The sequence below is a fragment of the Canis lupus genome, chromosome 4, assembly GCF_048164855.1.
Source record: "Canis lupus baileyi chromosome 4, mCanLup2.hap1, whole genome shotgun sequence".
NCBI lineage: Eukaryota > Metazoa > Chordata > Mammalia > Carnivora > Canidae > Canis > Canis lupus.
The window spans coordinates 74,290,400-74,309,542 of NC_132841.1; the positions used below are offsets into that span (position 1 = coordinate 74,290,400).

At 42.6% G+C, this 19,143-nt stretch overlaps 1 protein-coding gene across 20 annotated transcripts in view; it reads right to left on the bottom strand.

The window, feature by feature from the left end:
• RAI14 (retinoic acid induced 14) overlaps window positions 1–19,143 on the bottom strand; it is a 138,391-nt gene that overhangs the window by 54,880 nt on the left and 64,368 nt on the right. For 17 of the 20 annotated variants that reach the window (XM_072824943.1, XM_072824935.1, XM_072824952.1 and 14 more), the window contains one exon: window positions 103–233. In XM_072824943.1, coding sequence (XP_072681044.1) covers window positions 103–233 — 131 coding nt within the window. Of the gene's footprint in view, window positions 1–102; window positions 234–364; window positions 548–19,143 lie in introns of those variants that run through there. The other 3 variants (XM_072824934.1, XM_072824933.1, XM_072824950.1) reach the window with 2 other exon arrangements.

Genomic DNA, 19,143 nt, shown 5'->3' on the forward strand with positions numbered 1-19,143 from the left:
TTAAAGGCATTTGTGAAGTTCCCCCATGGATTCCAAGGATTCCAGAGAACACTCTGAGAACCCAGAACCACTACAGTTAGAAACCAATTTTTTTTAGCTTACGCGGTCTTGCCCTCGCTGTCCTGCTTGGTGGCACTGGCTCCCTTCTTGCCCAGCAGGGAGGCCACCTTCTCCGCATCTCCATTCTCCACAGCCTGTAGCAGCCGGTCATCATTCTTGTTCCACTCGTTGGTCTGGGGAGCAAAGGAGAGACACAGAGCTAGTGAACAAGAGTGGCCACGGTCATGCTGACCAGCAGGACTCCGGTCCCTCCGGTCCCCACCCTCTCATCACTAAAATCAAAACCTGCCCCCAAATCAGATACCTTCCCCTTCACTGTGGAGACACTCAAGAAGACCGGTTTCCCAAAGGAAAACATCAACAGTTCAATAAAACAGCAGCCGGGCGGCAAACTCTGAAATAAAGTCACTTCTTTCCCCTGACGCTGGGAAAATGAAGCCACTTGAAAAGACCTCAGGGCCAGTTTACACATTAGCTCATTTCTAGCTAAACTCTGACAGCTGGCTCCTCAGGATACGGGCCTTTGACCTGGGCCACAGCTCACTGGGCCCACAGTGTTACAGAACCAAACTGGCCAACAGCTCAAGGTTACTCGAGGGTTTATTTACACAAAACTCTTCGTCCGCTTTCATTGCCACTCTTTCTGGCCTGATCACTGGGCCCTCTGATTTTTGAGCTGTATAATGATTTTTAAGGAGTTTTCCAGGCTACCGACTCAACAAAGTATCACCAGAAACAAAACTTCTCCCTGAGCAAGCTATTAAACATCAAACAGCTTTGAGCAAAGCCTCCACCACTGCCAACGGAATCGTTCTATGAACCGCAGTAACAGTAAAGCTTTCGTGGGCATAAAAACTGGTTTTTTACTCCTACAAAGGAAAAGAGAAGATCTCCATACAAGAACAAAGGGGCCTTGAGTATAAGGCCAAGAAGTTTCACGTGTGAAAAGGCAGCAGTGAGCCACTGAAGGTTTGGGAGCAGAGGAGAGAATAAAATTAATGACTGAAGAAGAGTCATGGAGAGGTATATGAGGTGTACAGGATTAATGTAGGGAGAAAAGATCCAAGCCCCTGAGTCACTCTGTAGGCTCCCCTGCCTTCCAGACCTCTCCTAGCTAAGCCAACTTTCTGGTTGTGGATACCAACAACCTCAGAAAGATTTCTTCTCCTTCCCCAAAACTTTCTGCAGGGCTCTCTACTTTCTTGTGACCTCTGAAGATTAAAAACTGCCAGGCATTTCATTTTAAAGGCTTTGCCATGGACCACTGTACGGAAGCCAATAGAGGAGACCCTGGAAATTTAACAGCTAAAGAGAGGGAATTTTACAGGACTACAAGCATCCATGGCCCTAGGCCCTAGAAGTGTGTTCCCAATGTCTCTGCACCGATGGAACTGGGAAACCCAAATGGGCTCCATCTTCTGAGATAGCAAAGGTGGATCTACAAGATGTCCCAGGCAGCCCTCTGACCCCAGCCTAGAGGCAGGGCCTTAGAGAAAGCCAGAGGCCACGAGGAGTAAAACAGTTATGTGCAGGGTTTAGGTAAGGAATTTGCTTGGAGTCTCAGGACTGTCCCAGTCCCATTTCTCAGGACTTCTTCCTCCCACTGAGTGCAAGAACAGAGGAATGAGGAAATAGGTTTAAATGAAAATCAGAAGTCTGTTCTCTAGGCTGCATGAAATCTAACACTCTAGATTGATACTTGCATGCTATAGACCTTAAGTCACCCAAAAACCTCTCAGTGCTTCAGTTTACCGTGGTTTTGGACCAGATGACTATTCTGATTCCCCTAAAGCTCAAAATGCTTAAATTATAAAATGCCCCCCAACCAAACTTTGCTGGAGATTATTTTAGAACAGTACTGTCTTTGTTAATAGAAATGTTTTATATCTACAATGGACAAACTAGGCAAAGTATCCACACCCAGGGATGATTTTGTTTTTCAGGGGGCATTTGGCAATATCTGCAGATATTTTTGATTGTCCTGACATCTAGTCAGTGGGGCCAGTCCCCCACCTCCACCAGGAATTATCTGGCCCAAAAGGTCAGTATCACATTAGCCACATATGGCTACCGAGCACTGGAAATGTGGCTCGTGTGACTAAGGAATTGAATTTTTTATTTTAGACTTCAAGCACCCGTAGCTAGAGGCTATACTATAGAACAGTGCAGCTCTCCATGGCAGCTCTCCATGGCAGCTCTCTAAACATTTTTATAACTTAAGAATGTGTCTAGGCCAATGTCATCCACACTTCTACAACTATCAATACACTCACACTGCCAACATTAGATTTTATCTTCAATGATAAGTCAGCCTTCCTATTGCAAAAGAACACAATAAATACACTGCTTCAAGCACAAGCATTCGTTGGTAGAATAGGATAGCTTTACTTAAGAATGAAATGTAGCAAACACAAAGAAACAGATTGAAGTTTATTTCCCCCAGGCAGCATTTTGAAAGCCAAAACAAAACAAAACAATTTATCAAAGAACATTCAGGACCAGTGGTTCCTATCTACATTATCCCAGAGCCACATTATTAGTGATGTCATTAAATCCTTCCCTAATTTAAACAGACCAAATTAAAACTGGATTGGGAAGATCAAAAGGATATTAAAGCTCAGAGGCTATGATTGAAAGTCCTTAAGCAAAGAAAGGCCACATGAAAGGATTTTCCTTTTTAGTGCCGCTAAGGCACTCAACTCGGGTAGAGGAAAATCTGGTTGTAGGGATTCCCTAAAATTAGTTACATGTATTTAGGGAGTTCAGTTTCTAGAGGACACAGCAAAAAAGATGCCCCCCCTCCCCGCCATCCCACCCTCTGGAGGACAAGGTTAATGGCTCATCCCTTGGGATCTAAAATTCTCTCTTATCTAGTTTCTCCTCATTGCAGGCCAGAAGTCACTTTTCTGTTAGAACAGATGAGGCGGAGAGAACATAGCTACCCACACACAAAGATTTAATAAATAATCCACACCACCATTCAACCTGTATGCACTGCAGATAGGATTCAGAGTAAGCAGCAGGAAGGAAACGGATGGGTGCTATAGGTTTTGGCCCTAGTGTCTGAGCCAAGAGAACAGTTCAGAACAAATTGGGAAGGCAGGAGCAAACCTGAGGGTGATTAGACCATTGGCAGGGAAATGAGAGAGATAGTTTACCCTTCATATTCTCTCAAGTATGCTAAAAGTGGAGGCAAGAAGAATCCCAGTTTGTCCTCTCTCTAACCTGGGAAAGCCAGATCCTGAGATGACATTCCCCAGACTGCTGGAGGCAACGTTAATGTGACAAAGCTCTCTAGTCCTGGGCAGGGCAGCTGGTTATCCTTGTGAGTAGTTCTGATGTGCACGAAGGGCTGTACTAGGTTTCTTCCAGAAAGCATGGCTTTCAAGGTGCTATCACCTTCCTCTCCTAACCCTGTCCACGGAGACACTCCCTGTATCTTCTATAAAACCCTTCTATGCAGTGCTACATTCCACAGCCACCCATGAAATGAGATAAAACAGATGTCATTGCTCTGTGAGAATCTAGAAGCAAATTCTTCTCATCCACCTCTATCCCTCTGCTGAGTGGTACTAAATTGAAACCAAGCATTAAAAGGAATCTTAAAAAGTTATCTTGGCCAATCTACTGACAGTAGGGCGGTCAGATAAATATGTTGTGATATTGTGACATGAGAATGATAGATTCGGTTCTGTTGTCCCTGGTTCTCAGCACTAGAGCTTCTAAGATCCATGAATTTTCTCAGTGATAGGGATGAAGTATATCTTTTGTTATTCATAATAAGCCCCTTTACATGAGTTAATGTTGTAGGACATAACTGATGACAGGAAACACCTAGATAGCTTCAGGATGGGGGCTGGTTATTAGAGGGTAAGAACTTTGAGCCCTAATTCCACTTCTGGGGAGGAGAGAGGGTTAGAGATTGAGTCAATCAGCAATGGCCAATGGTTTAATCCATGATGTCAATATAGTGGAACCTCCACAAAAAGCCCTAACCCTCTCTGAGACCACAGGGTCCAGAGAGCTTTCAGGCTGGTGAACACATTGAGGTGCTGGGTGGATTATGCTGGAGAGGGAGTAGAAGCTTTGCAGGTCCGCACACACAAACCCTATCTTGCCCTATGCATTTCCTCTATTTGGTTGTTCTTGATTTGTATTCTTTAGTGGTAATAGTAAAGTACCTTCCTGAGTTCTGTGAGCCATTCTCACAAATGATCAATTCTGAGGTGTGGGCTGTGGGAACCCCGTGACTTTAGAGCTAGCTGGTCAGATGTACAGTTGGCCCAGGACTGGCAGATGGCATCTGAGGTGGGAGCAGTCTTGTGGGACTGAGCCCTTAACTGTGGGATCTAATGATACCTCGAGATCACTAGTGTCAGAACTGAAATGCATCCGCCTTGTTGGCGCCGGAGGAGTTGGAGGATTGGTTGTGGATATAAAGAAAACCATTTCGTGTCAGACATGTTTTGTGTAATGATAGGTGAAGTCTGAAATTTTGCCATAACAACCCTAAGTAATTTACACTCTAAGTCATTTACACTCTAGAATCAGGGAAGGCTTCTAGAAACCATCACCACACAAACAATATCCCATCCCCCCCACTTTCCACGGAAATTGCCTCCTCTAAATGGCACTCCTTCCATAGGGCGGCTTAGCTCCGCCCCCACACCGGGTTCCTGGGCCCCTCAGAGTGGTGCTGTCACTCGCCAGCAGGTTCATCCAACATTTACAGAAAAGAATTAGGAAAAAAAACAGCAAACATCAGACTCGTCCTATTTGATAAAGTTAAATGTTTTATGAAACTTGATTATATATGAGTCCTGGATGGTGATATAAAATATGTATTTTTACTGAGCAATCAAAAGAAAAAATATTGGATGCCACTGCTATAGAATGGTCCATCATCCAATCCGCCTATGAAAAGGCTTCCTTCTAAAGCCTACCCCAAGCCCTGCAGCCTCTTCAGGGTGACCTCTTTCGTGGTGACCTCTCTGCTTCTCTCCTCCATGGTGTCCCAGAAGGCCTCCTACTCATCTGACCAAAGCCCACAGTCTAGACTTGGTGAAATACTGTGTCCTGGCTCTTGCTCCAGAGCCTCGGTGTCTGCTTGTTTTGTTGCCATCTTTCAGCTTCCTGAAAGCACTGACAACAGCCTTTCTTTCTTACCTCTGTGGTGCCTAACATGCTCAGTTATCTGTTGTTGATTTTAGCAGGAGTCTCCTCCTCTTGATTAACCTAAATCTCTCTTGACTTAGAAAAATTTCTTTTTCCAGTTATAAAACTTTCATTCTCTTGCAAACTATTTAATCATGTTTCCAGATTCTTTTTTAAATAGACTAAATACATCCAACTCCCTTTTTAACTCCCTTAAATATTCTAAGGCCAATTTTCCAATATTTTAATCATGGGGACACTGTCTCCAAATCTCTTCATCAACTAAGGAGCCCTGTCTTATCAATTCATTGGGGAGAACCCAGTGTCTCTCAGTCATGAGAATCCTTTGTTAAATATGCAGACTCCCATGCCTCATCTTGGAGAATCTGACCCCCCCCCTCCCCCGATATCTCAGGCAGACCCTGAACTCGGGTTCAAGTGCTCTCTTTCATTCTTATTTCAAGTTTGCGGACCATGGAAGCTACACAAAGGCTACCCACAGAAGCATTAAGGAAGGAGGTGGGAGAAGAAAAGAATTCCTTAGGGCGCCTGAGTGGTTCAGTGGGTTAAGTGTCTGCCTTCAGCTCACCACCTGATCTCAGAGTCCTGGGATCAAATCCAGAACTGGGCTCCCTGCTCAGCCAAGAGCCTGCTTCTCCCTCTCCCGCCTCCCCTGCTTGTGCTGTCAAACAAGTAAATAAAATCTTTAAAAAATAGATTGTTAAAGCTTTAAAAAAATAGAAGAATTATTCACTTTTTCCTTGTGGTACTAAGTATTGTGTCTCCCACAAAAGCTTAATATATATAATATTGTGCTTTCCCTAAGAGTTGCATGTGCAACTTGTTTAAAAGATGTGTAGGAGAATGTTAACAAAGGCACTGCCTATAATAGGCAAAAAAAAAAAAAAATCATATGTCCAATAACAAAAGATAAATTACAATATATCAAGCAATGACATGAACAAACTATAACCACACGCCACAATATGGATAGATACATAAAGACAACATTGCTGAAAGAACAAGACAACGAAAAACACAGATATATGAAGACAAAAACAGGGAAGATGGATCCATATCGTTTAGGGATGCATGCCTTATTGGTAAAACTGAAAGGACAAGTTTACCCTAAAAGTCAAAATAGTGGTTGGAAGGGAGGGCATGCCATTTGTCGAGGGAGGGACACCTGAGAGTATCCTAGGGGCACATGCTCTAGTTCGTGACCTGTTTAGTGGCTCCACAGAGGTTCACTTGTTAACTATTACATTCTCGTTTTGTGCACTTTTCTCGATATGTGATTTATTACACACGCACAGTGTTCAGAAAGAAGGCTTGCGGTTCACTTTCTGGTCAAATCAACAGTGCGCCAAGTGCCTTTGGACAGTTTTGTGTTCTCACTTGCTATTTCCTCATGTCTAAAATGAAGGCAGCCTGGTGCCAAGATCTGCTTCTGTAAGAGGTCTCACAAATCCCTTTGAGAATCTGCTAAAGTTATGGACTCTCCTCAGAATGATGCACAAACACACAAGAGCTTGCATACAATTCATAGCAGTCTGTGGCTTAAGCCCCTACCCCTAGTCCATCCATAAGCCAAAGCCAAGAACTCCTGGTGTAGAAAGAGAGCTGGCTTCAGAGGTTAGCGCTTTTGAGTTGGAATTCCAGGTTACCACCTCCCACCAAAGTGGTCTTGAGCAGATTATGGGCATTTCCTTATCTGTAAAACGGGAGGGGGGGCGGGTCTCACCTCCTTGCAAATTACCCCGAGGATTCAAAGTAACATACGTGAAGGGCCTGGCACACATTAGGCACTGAAAAAAATTAGATCTTCCAGACTGTTCCTTCATGGCTCGTGCTCTATGAATCTTTGAACATTCACAGCTTAGGACTGATGGTCCATTACCTTTTCAGAGGCAGGTAAGGCCTTCATGCATATTTAAATTTATAAATTTTCTACTATAGTCCCTAAAAATAACATTCTAAAGGGCTCTAGAGAAAACATTCACAGACATGAAATTAACTATTTTATTGAACATGGCTCAGTTTTCCAGGAGACTGTTTAAACAGATGCTATTTCAACAGAGCATATTTAGGCCACATTTGCAAGTTCAGGAAGCCATATGTTATGCTCCGGAGACATGTGTAATGTGTCAGCTATGAAGGGCAGCACGTGGGAAAGGCAGGCCTTACCTTTCGATGAAGCTCCAAACATTCCTGCTCATTTATCACAAATGAGATTTTTCAATGGCTGGCCTATAAGTTTCTTATTCATTAAATCATTCCCAAATGACACTGCTTGCTTATGATTTTTCCCTTGAAGCTTGGCCTTTGGAAAGACTTGCATGCCTCCTGCATGGTAGCAGACGCCATGTCAACCGCGTGATGAACGCACTGGGGCTTTGGCAACTGGCAGTGTCTGCTGTCGACCAGACATGGCATCACCTTCTTTTATTTTGGTTTAATCATTGGGAACTGAAAAACCAGTGGAAACTCAGTGGTCACAGACATCTGGCTAGTAGGCAGGTCTGAGTTTTGGAATATATCAGCCCAACCAAAATAATCCAGTGGCATAGAGCAATCTAGGAAGAGAGTTTCTTTGACTTTATTTAGGAAAGACACTAAAACCCTAATCATCACCAATTAGCATAGTTCCTGTTGTACGGATCTGCTTCAGCGGCCATCTGGAGAAGGCTATTTGAGAGATTATCTTTGGAAATGCTGCATTTCTCCCTTTAGTTTATGAAGTGCAGACTGTTTTGCCAATATAATCAGTCTAAGATGAAAGCTACACAAAGTAGACAGTGTTTTCACTGGAAAGTTTTCAAATTAGTACCATCCAGAAAAAAAGAGCACACATCTCAGATTTTAAGACAGAGGACAAGAAACCAGCAAGCTTCAGGCCCAAATGATATTTCCCCATTGACTATACAGAAAACTCCATAGTTGTTACAATCATTCTTTCACCGGACAACTATTTATTTTGTGCTTTTTACATAGTTGGCATAGTCTTTCCTGAATTTTCCATATTGTTTGCATAGAGATAAACTAAAGCAATGTGAGAAATATGCCAATGATACAAAACAGGATATGAGGATGATAAAGTAAGCCACATGGTGAACCAGCACAACAGAAGGGAGGGTCAATTTTCACTTAGGTAGATAGGAAAGGTTTCTGGACTGGATAACGAACAATGCCTTGCAATGAGTAACATTTAGGTAAATGGAGAGAAGATAAGACACAATGATTGAAAAACATGTGATATATTTACTAAACAGTGAGTTCATCTAAAATGAATTTGCTCTCTTCTGCCATCTTTATTTCAGATTATTCACACATGCAGGTTACATGGTCTCTACTATCCACCCCAAAATCCATCCCTTAATGGACTGTGTCAGTGATTCCTGAGGCCTTTCCATATAAACATGAAATTCTGTGTCATGGACATAATATATAATCATAAACACCTCTATCCAGAAACAGACTGGTCTCTGCCCTTCTCCCTTCACCAAGGTACCCTATGCATTTTCCCCTAGCTCTCCCCAGCCACCTGGACCAGGTCAGTCCCCTTGTTAATTTCTCTCATGCTTCTCTTCCATAGCACTTGGCACAACTGTAATTCAATAGTATTTCTGAACTACCTCTAAAGGTCTGTGGACCTCCCACCAGACAAGGAGTTCCAGGGCATGGCCAACAGCCAGCATCTGTCTTGTTCACCACTAACCCCCTGGCCTCCTGCCCACTGCCTGCCAGATGGTAGGGGCTCAATTCAGAGCTGGTCGTTGAACAGCTTTGTTTTCTTCCTACTTCTTGGGAGCCACTATTGATTAAACCCTTCTCCACTGATGCCTTTGTCTCAGTCTATAGAATGTACTGAAAGTCTCCATAATCATACCAAATTCATGTCTTCGACTATGCTGACCAATATTAAAACCTTATGTTTAAAAATTACGTCATAAGGAGTAAAAGCAGTCTCATTGGGGGTGGAGGTAAGTCTGGGAATAGGTCAAACCACCTGTACCCTTCAGGGAAAAAAAATGATCCCAATCAAGTCAATGGAATTGAAGCATTCATTTATGTAGTGTTTGGGGAGGGTGAGGGGCCAGATACTCTGTGAAGTCCTAAGCATAAAAAGATGGATCAGCCCTTAGGAATTCACAACTGTTTTTTGTTAAGACTTTATGAATTTGAGAGAGACAGTATGAGCAGGGGCTGGGAGAGGGAAGGAGCAGGGAGGAAGAAGCAGACTTCTCACTGAACAGGGAGCCAAATGTGGGGCTTAATCCCAGGACCCTCAGATCCTGACCTGAGCTGAAGGCAGATGCTTAACCAACAGAGCCACCCATGTGCCTCAAGAGCTCACAACTTCTGAGAGCATAAACACATCCAATAAGTTCTTATATAAATATTTGTCAGTGCTAAACCAGTGGGGTGAACTAGGTCCTATGAAAGCCCAGTGAGGATACTAATACTACTAAAAAATAGCTAAAAATGTACAGTCCTAGAAACTGTATGTACTATGTAATAATTTAATCATAAACAATAATCCTATGAGGTACGTACTATTAGCCCATCTTACAGATAAGGAAAGTGAAGCACAGAGACGTTAGGAAACATATATAATACACAGTATAGCTGGTTCTCTCAGGAAGAGATAGCTAAAACAGTTCAATTTAAAGGAAAATGAAGGAACTTTTTAGGATGAGCAAGATTTCAGCGTTTATGGTCTGAGGCATGTAAAGGAGCCAGCAGAGACTGGATGAGGAAAATCAGGTGTGACAAGTGGAACTAAGGATTCAACTAGACAGAAGACTGATGTTGGTAAATGAGTCATGTTCTGTCTCTGAGATAGTAAAAGAGGAAGAGGAGGATGAGCAGCCAATACTATGGGAGAGAGGAAGTCAGTGTGTCTTCCGACTTCTGTTTTCTTGGGGAAGCAAGAGGAGAAGCAGCTTGAACAATGTTTCCAACAGCTCCATGGGGAAATGAGAAAGGAAACCCACTTGAAATGAATAAAGGGGTTTCCAAGCAGTCCTGGAAGTGTAGCCAAGAGTAGGAATCATTAACTCCATACATAAACCAATTGATAGCGTTGTGTAATTTTTCACTGGAGGCACCGGGAAGGGCCGGAATAAGGGGTAGTTAGCTTGATCACTGAAGACTGGAAGACCGGTGAAGCAGACATTCTAGAATCGAGCATGGGAAGTGCTAATGAGCAGGTATTCGAAATAAATGTGGGGATCAGGGATAAGAATGAGGTCTAGGACACAATCCTATATATCAGAGGCAAGTTGTCAGGGGAGCCATTTATTTGTATGAATGTCAGTTTCCAGAAGGATGGAAGAAAGCAAAAATTAGAGCTGTGAACCAAAATCCTGGAGAAACATCGAGACGCAATCCAGAGGTTCCAAAAAATTGGCAAAGGAAGTGAGATGAAGGCAACCCAGGATAACCAAAAACCAGTGACTGTCAACTGAGAAAGGAATCATGAGGTAGGAGAGCAAATGGGTCATGCCTTATAAATGACTTCTTGCGATGTGCAGAGTTTCTACTATGTGCTCATCCCTTCCAGGCTCCATAAAGAACTGATTTAAGTCGCTATAATCACCTAACTGGGTTGATAGTGTCCTATACTCATGTCCTCCCTAAACTTCAGAACATAACCTTATTTTGAAATAGTCTTTGCACATGTAATCAAGTTAAGATAAGGTCATAGTGGGTTAGGGTGGGCCCCAAGTCTGGTGAAAGGTGTCCTGATAAGGAAAGAGAGGGATGAAAACAGGGAGGAAGTCCAAGTGATGACAGAGGCACAAATCAGAGTTTGCTGCCACGAAGCAAGGACTGCTGGCAACTACCAGGGGCTAGAAGAGACAAGGAAGGAGTCTTCTCTGTACCTTTAGAGGGAGTATGGCCCTGTTACCATCATGATTTTAGACTTCCAGCCTCCAGATCTTTCTCGGAATTATTTTAAGTTGCTCAGTTTGTGGCAATTTGTTACAGCAGCCCTAAGACATTAATAAACTGCCCCAGGAGGTAGGTTATTATTATCCTCACTTAACCGACAAGGAAACTGAGGCTCAGAAAATATAAGAATGTCACCCAAAATTATAAGGGCAGAAAGTAGAAGAATCAAAATTCAAACCCCAGACCTTCTGTGTCTACTTTAGGCCTCCACCACCAACCCCTCCTTACCCTGCCACAGATGCCCATCACACGGAGGAAGACCAAGCAGACCACAGACCTCAGTGTAGTGGGCCACATGGGCCAGAGGGCAAACTGCAGTCTGGTGACAATGAGACCAGAACTATGGGCTCCAAGTCCCTTTTAATGCAGGAACCACACCTCAAGCAGACTCATTATTATACATGAAATTTTTAGTCCAACAAAAGCATTTAAAGCATGATTATTTACTTTCCAAGCACGTTCACAGGAAGGCTTCTTGAACAGTAAGCTCTTTTATAATTTTAATGTAGTATATTATATAATTTTATATGGATGTACATATATATGGGTAAATGTATACGTATTATACACAAAACACACACAACACACACACACACACACACACGGGATTTGATTTACTGAAAGAAGTGTTCGCTGCTTAAAGGGAGGTACGTGTGTAACAATGACCAACTCAGGGCCTGAGCAAGGCTTTCCTTGCACACGGGCTGCTTGGAGACATGTGTGGCTAGAATTCAAGCAAACATTGTTAAGTACTTTTGGCATTCGAGCTTGATAAACAGGCACAACCCCTGAGTTTTGCTCTTCATCCAAGTGAAACATGACAGATTTCACAGATAAAATGATTTCATCCACAAAGTCTTAAGTCAGATGTTCAAGTGCACTTTAGGGGTCTGAACAGTGAGATTAGAAGACCAGGGTGGTCTCTGGCCCTGATCGTGCCCAGGCGTCACGCTTACATGGCTGCACATCAGACTCACCCAAGTCTCTTCGAAAAAACATGAATGTGAACTTTAAAAACACTCTATGAGGGGAGCCTGGGTGGCTCAGTTGGTTAAGTGCCTTCAGCTCGGGTCACGATCCCAGGGTCCTGGGATGGAGCCCCACGTAGGGCTCCCTGCTCAGTGGGGAGCCGGCTTCCTCCTCTCCCCTCCTGCCATTCCCCCTGCTTGTGCTTGCTTGCTTGCTTGCTGTCTCTCTCTCCATCAAATAAATAAATAAATAAAATCTTTAAAATTAATTAATTAAAAAATAAAAACACTCTATGTGATTCCATTCAGCCACGATTATTCGTCCCTTGACAACAATAAAGATGACAAACCAGCCTGATGTTAACCAAGCTGGTAACTGTTACAACGCTGAACCAGGTAAGAGAGTGAATCAACATTCATACCTTTCTGCACAGCAAGACTTAATAAGCATCAACAGGCAATCAAGATGCCCCCCTAGAACCGAACAGGCCTGAGCCAACCTCCCTGCACCCTCCTTCAGATGAGCCCCTCATATGATGCCCCTGCCTTGGTTGGTGGTGCAGTCATCCAAGCCATAGGCCCCGGCTCTTCTCCTTTCCCTCCACCTCTCCAGTCAACCAGCTGTTGGGGCTGCCTCACTGGTTGCCTTGCGCTGACCTGGTTTCCATTCATATGGCCAATGCCTTTATTCAGTCTAGTTCAGGTGAATACCCTTTGGGTTCTTACTTTTGCTAGACATCATGGTAGATACTTTGGATGGCGCTCTCCTCTTTACCACGCTCCTGGGGCACACTGACAGGTACAGATACTCCATACAGGTACAGAGCACCAGGAGAGAGGCTCTGACATTAATCATTGTTTAGCAGAGACACTTCAATAGACTTTTCTTTTTTCCTTTCCTTTACGGCTATTCATAAGCCAGTTCTGAAGAGTATCCTACCATTGAGGTGGTCTCCCACACTGAGTTAATAGAAAATACTGGATCAAAGTTTGAGATCAAGAGTAAAGCCCGGTCACTACTGAAAATGTTCCCAGCAGAATACTATAAAAAGAAAATGAACATTTTGAGTAGTTGCAAATTCTTTAGATTTCAGTTTAGAAACACTAGCTATTGGTGTTTTTAATAAATCATTTGTCTAACTGGAGTTATTAAAATAAATGTTTACATTTGAATTTAAGATAATCACTGATGCCAATCCTTTAAGGTGATATCTATGTCCCATCTCCTTGTCTCTGGGCTGACTTTCTTGTAATAGAATATAGCTAAGATGATGCTCTTTGACTCTCAGTGATAGGTCAGAAAAGGCCATACAACCTCCATGTGGCTTTCTGGGAACTGACATTCTCTATGCCGAGGCAAAGCCAAGTGCAAAGCCACATGCAGGTGTCCCAGATTGAGTGCACCATCTGACCATCTCAGCCATATATGTGAGTAGAGAAGTGTCCATTCAGATGACCTCAGTCCCCAAGCTACAAGTCACCCTCAGGCTTCAAGTCTTCCATCTGAGTCCCTGACATTTTAAGTGCAGACAACCCCGCTGCCATTCGCACGGCATCCTGTCCAAATGCCTGACCCATCAGCTATGAGCATAACACAAAGAATATTTTAAGCCACCAATTTTCAGGTCATTTATGACACAGCAATAGTAACTGACCATCTTTGTCTAATATCCTTTCAATTCAAGTAGAAGGTGGCCATCCAAACTGTGTTGTACGAAAACTGTGGTTTCATGCGTAAGACACCTTTTGGACTCTTGTCCTGGTTCTTTCATTCTTTTTTAGGCTCTAAGCTTCACTACACTTCTGTGCCTGCAAGCTGGATGATGTGTAATAGGTCTTTTTCTTCCATCTGAGATATTTGGCTAAGAATCTGGTCTCCCACACTCTTTTCTATGTAGAAAGCAGGCCGACAAACATGACTTTCAAAGTTGCTGATTATTAGAACCCTATGCCAGTGCAAAAGCAGCCTCGGAGTTTTTATAAACAGGACAAAGTTCTCCAAAATCAGGAAGCTGGCTCATGGGAGCCAGGTCCACATGTGATTTGCACTGCTCTTTTTTTCAGATCAAAGCCTATTTCTGTAGATGACGGCAGATTCACATTACATATTCATTTTGACATGTTTAAATGAAGAAACTATTTGGTGCCCAGAGCAACTGCAAAGTTAATAAGCATCAAGAAGAGAGAAGTGATGCATTAGAAGGAACAGAGGTGGTGTGGCTCAGTATTTCTAGCTCTTCCTCCTTCCTGTAGTAATTTACTACCAAAAAAAAATGCTGTGTGTCGTGGAAGCTTTCACTATGTGATTGCATGCAAGCCAGCTCACCATGCTGGACTCAATATTAACTGTTGGTGTGTTTAACCTGATGGAATAGGAGAGTAAACTATATTTTGTTTTGGTTTTATTTTTGACTTAAAAAATGTATACCCTCCACTATGCTGAGTAAAATAAATCAATCGGAGAAAGACAATTATATGGTTTCACTCATATGTGGAATACAAAAAGTAGTGAAAGGGACTGTAAGGGAAAAGGGGAGGAAACAGTGGGGGAAAATTAAGAGAGGAAGACAAACCATGAGAGACTCCTAATTCAGGGAAACAAACAAAGGATTGCAGGAAAGGAGGTAGCTGGGAGGACAGGGTGACTGGGTGATGGGCATCAAAAAGGGCATATTCAGCCCGGGTGGCTCAGCGGTTTAGCGCTGCCTTCAGCCCAGGGCCTGATCCTGGAGACCCAGGATTGAGTCCCACATTGGGCTCCCTGCATGAAGCCTACTTCTCCCTCTGCCTGTGTCTCTCATGAATAAATAAAATCTTTAAAAAATAAAAAATAAAATAAAAAGGGCACACTATGAGATGAGCACTGGGTGTAATACTATACACTGGCAAATTGAATTTAAGTAAAAATAAAAACAAAACAAAACAAAACAATGCATACTCTACTCACTGGGGCTGGGAGAAATGCGTGAAGGGGGTTCCATTTTTTTAAATAGAAAATCAATAACCTCTTAACTGGCCTTTCTGCTTCCAGTTACCCCCACTTCCTTTCTCCTGTCCCAACTTCCCTGCTGTTTCAAGACTCTTGCCTAGCACTCAAGCTCACTTTCCAACACAAAATCATCGATGGCTGTCCATGGCCAACAAGAGAACCCATATTTTTTTAGCACCCCTCTTCGCCTCCCCCCCAATCAAAGTCTTAATTCAGTTTCAAATCTTAAGTTCTACTCTGCCCAGCTCTCCCTCTGGCCCCTGCCACACCCCACACTAAAGCTTAGAGCTCTAGCCAACCTCCTGGCTCCAGAATCCAAGATATTCTTTCTTCCTCCAACATTGTAACCACTCAAGTAATTTTTCCCCTCTCATTTTTATCTTGCCATCTCTCTGCTAACAAGGCTGAACCTTCGTCCCTGCCCAATCATTTTAGCCAAGTTTTAACGCTAGCTTCCACATAAATGGTTTTCCCATTTTTTTTGTCTTGCTACAGAGAGGCAATATGGCACAGGGGGAAGAGCTTGCGTTCTGAGTTTCTGGATCCAAATCCTGGACCTCAATTTACTAGTTGTGTGACCCTAAAGAAGCTATTTAACTTTGTACAACTCATTTGTAAAACAGGAGGGAACAGTACATTTAAAATTGTTGGACTCCTCCAGACAGATTGTACTTCATGGTAGAAATCTTCATCTTCTCCCAAAATGACCCCCCTAATAAATCTCTGGATGTTTTTAAATGACTCAATACATTAAAATAGAACTTTCTTCCAATTGGAGGAAACCATCCAGTATTCCAATTTATCATTACTATTCCAAATTTCTAAAGCAACTTAAATAATCAAAATACTATACACATCTAAGCAGACTGTCTAATGTTATCAGAGGTTAATTTTAAGTAGTCTGGATATTTTAATATATTTGAGGCAAGAGACACCACTGATTTATTTATGCCAAAACTCATAGTTCTCAAGAAAGGGCATATCTGTTATAGCCTTTCTACACTCCAATAATAGCAAACCCAAAATAAACTCTAATATCCACCCACAGGGGAAAAAATCTGGTTCCAAGAAATTATTTCTTCCTGACTTCTAAAGGCAGAGGGCAGCGTTTTTTAAGAGCATAAGATGAGAGGCTCTGATGTTTATCATCAGTCTGATTTTGCTGAGGCATCACACGAGTGTGTGTATAGATGGCCATCTTGCACTGTTGTCTCCCCAGTCCCCAGCAGACATAGGGCTCCCAAGGAAAGCCCAAGAACGCTTAACTCTGGAACTGCAGATTTCTTAGTTAAGAGCAAGAGAAAAGCCAAGACTAAGGACACTAGCAAATATAGAAAACTCATTAATATTTCTATTTGTGAAACCTCATTCATTACCTTGTGGATCCTATAAGGGATTCCCCCAAAATGTCTTGCCTTAAAATTTTATGGGTGATCTAGATGCCAAATGAACACACAGAAAAATCACCAAAAGGAAGAAATTTTAATCAAGCAATATTGGAACTCTAATGTGTCTTCTTGGGCTATGGATTTTGACTTTAACATGTAGTCAGGAATCTGCCATTTGAATACTTGCTGAAAGTAAATTAGTCCATTTATTATTAAGACAATGAAATAATAATAAAAACATGGATGCTTTTGAAATTTTGTAGCTTTATTTTCCAGGATATGTTACATACAACTTGAAATAATTTCTACTAAAAGGCACTCGGTGAACATCTACTGGTGCCCCCCTGACTATGAGTTCAAGGGCAGGGACCACGGCCTTTAGATCTGTATCCCAGGGACCTAGCACAAGGGCTGGTGTGCTAGTGATGAATAAGTATTTGTAAAGTGAATGAATGTTTGCCTCAGTAAGAGACACCAGCAAAGCACGGAGCTTTTTCAAAGATGATGTTGATGATACTAAAGAAGTAGCCAGCCCTCGTGGTTCCCTCAAGATGGTCTTTCCTCTTCTCCACTGCAACAATTTGAATGTTATCTTGATATTTTCATCTTGACACCTCCCTACACTGCTAGGCATCAGTTGGCTCCCTTCTATCTATTCTAACAAATCCAAACCCCTTACCCTATGAGCTCTCCAATCTCAGTCCCACTTGTTGAAATGCAGGATAATACAGTGCTTTAATGCACGGATCCAGAAGCCAGGCTGCCTGCATTCACAGCCCACTTCCACCACTGAGAGCTTGGGCAAGTGACTTAGCACCTATGTGCCTCAATTGTAAGATAAGAAATCATAAGAGTAACCTCTATCATAGAGTTGTTGTGAGAGTTGAATGAATTGAATATTTGCTAAATATTTAGAACGGTGTCTGGCACATGGCAAGCATTCGGGAAGTGTTAGCTAATGTGCTTATCATTCACACTCCTAAGGGAATGCTCATTCTGTTATTTTCAATAGTGGTTCTTTTCCTCTACGATTGGCTGATGCTCACATTCACAACATACACCCGTGGCCAAACCCAGATTTACTGACTGGCTACAGCACAGATGAGAGCCACTGCAGACTGTATGCAAGTCCAGGAGTTCCAGCTGCAGTTATACTCTAAGCCAAGCTTCTAAAGTGGTCTGGACGCTGAGAAAATTCATCAATGCCTCAAGTATCTTGAACGATTTAGTGTCCCATTAAAATGAACTGCAGCCTATAAAATTAAAGGAAAGCTTGTATTTCTGCACAGGAAACCATGGAAAGATGACATCCACAAGCCAGAAACTTCAGGGAATTAGTTTTAGGCAAACAAGACAAGTCTGGACCAATGACAATGATGAACTGCCCACTTGCCCTCCAGGAAAATGCCCAGAACACATTCCAGAAAAACTCTATTCATGGTGCCTAACTCGGAGGGATCAAGGGTGAGGGTGAGTGGCCATGAGTGTACCACATGCCACAGGACACTGAAAAAACACAAGAGACCAGCAGTGCAGCATGTGCGGCCAGCACCCAAGGAAGGCAACGGCACCTAGCCAAGAAGGAGACACTGCCCAGGTGAATTCCAAGCTGCTGCCACTGCTGGTAAACTCTGGCACAGACAGCTTCCTGCTGCAATCACCTGATTCGTACCCTCCTCAGGCTGCCAGACTTCTGAAATGGCAAAAGGTAGACTGACAACTTTAGATTTCTCTTCTTTTTTTTTTTTACAGAAATATCTGAATAACAATCTTAAAATATCTGATAGAGCCCATCTCTTCCCTCAGTTCCAGATGATCACAGCCCTCACTCTATAAATATTAGCTGAGAGAAACAGCACAGACCCTAAGAAAAGCTCCTGCAGCCCAGAGAGAAGAGAATGTCTTTGAGAATCAGAGCACATTTATTCCTGTAACAGAGTTAGTCTTCAAGAAACCAGAGAGGTTTCCTAATGTGTGCGAGCAACTTGATTTTGGAGAAAAACAGACCTAAGAAACTTCCCTATAGAACAATCTGGAATCAAAAAACACTACACGGAGATGCCAAATTTAAAATGTGTTGGAAACAGTGAAGAGAAGACAGAGGAATCTAGGAAATTTGAAATTAAAGACAAACTTAATTTGAAGGAAAAAAAATTAAAAAAAAAAAAAAAAAAAAAGGATCCAGGCAATATAATGCAGAAATCTGAGCAAAGTTAAGAAATAAGAGAATAAAAGCATACTACCCTGAGCTAGAGAAAAGTTTATCTATAAAATTAAATGAGTCTCCAAGTAGTAGCTAGAATTACTGAGAGGGGAGGGTAAGAGGGGAAGGTGGAAGGGAAGAGACCAGGATCTCAAGACACATTTTATTGACATTTTTTAAATTTGGAGGATAGAGAAAAAACTCTATTGGTAACCAGATAGAAAACAGCTTGTTTTCTAAAGTCTCCCCAAATCAGGCTGGCTCAGATTTCTCCAGAACTCTGAACACCAGAAGACAATGGACCACCACCACCAGAGCTCTGAGAGGAATCGAGTATCATGGAGCAACCCTGCCTAATCGTCAGTCCTTCAGCTGTGTGGAAAACAGAAACACATTCTCAAACATGCAGAGACCAAGTATACC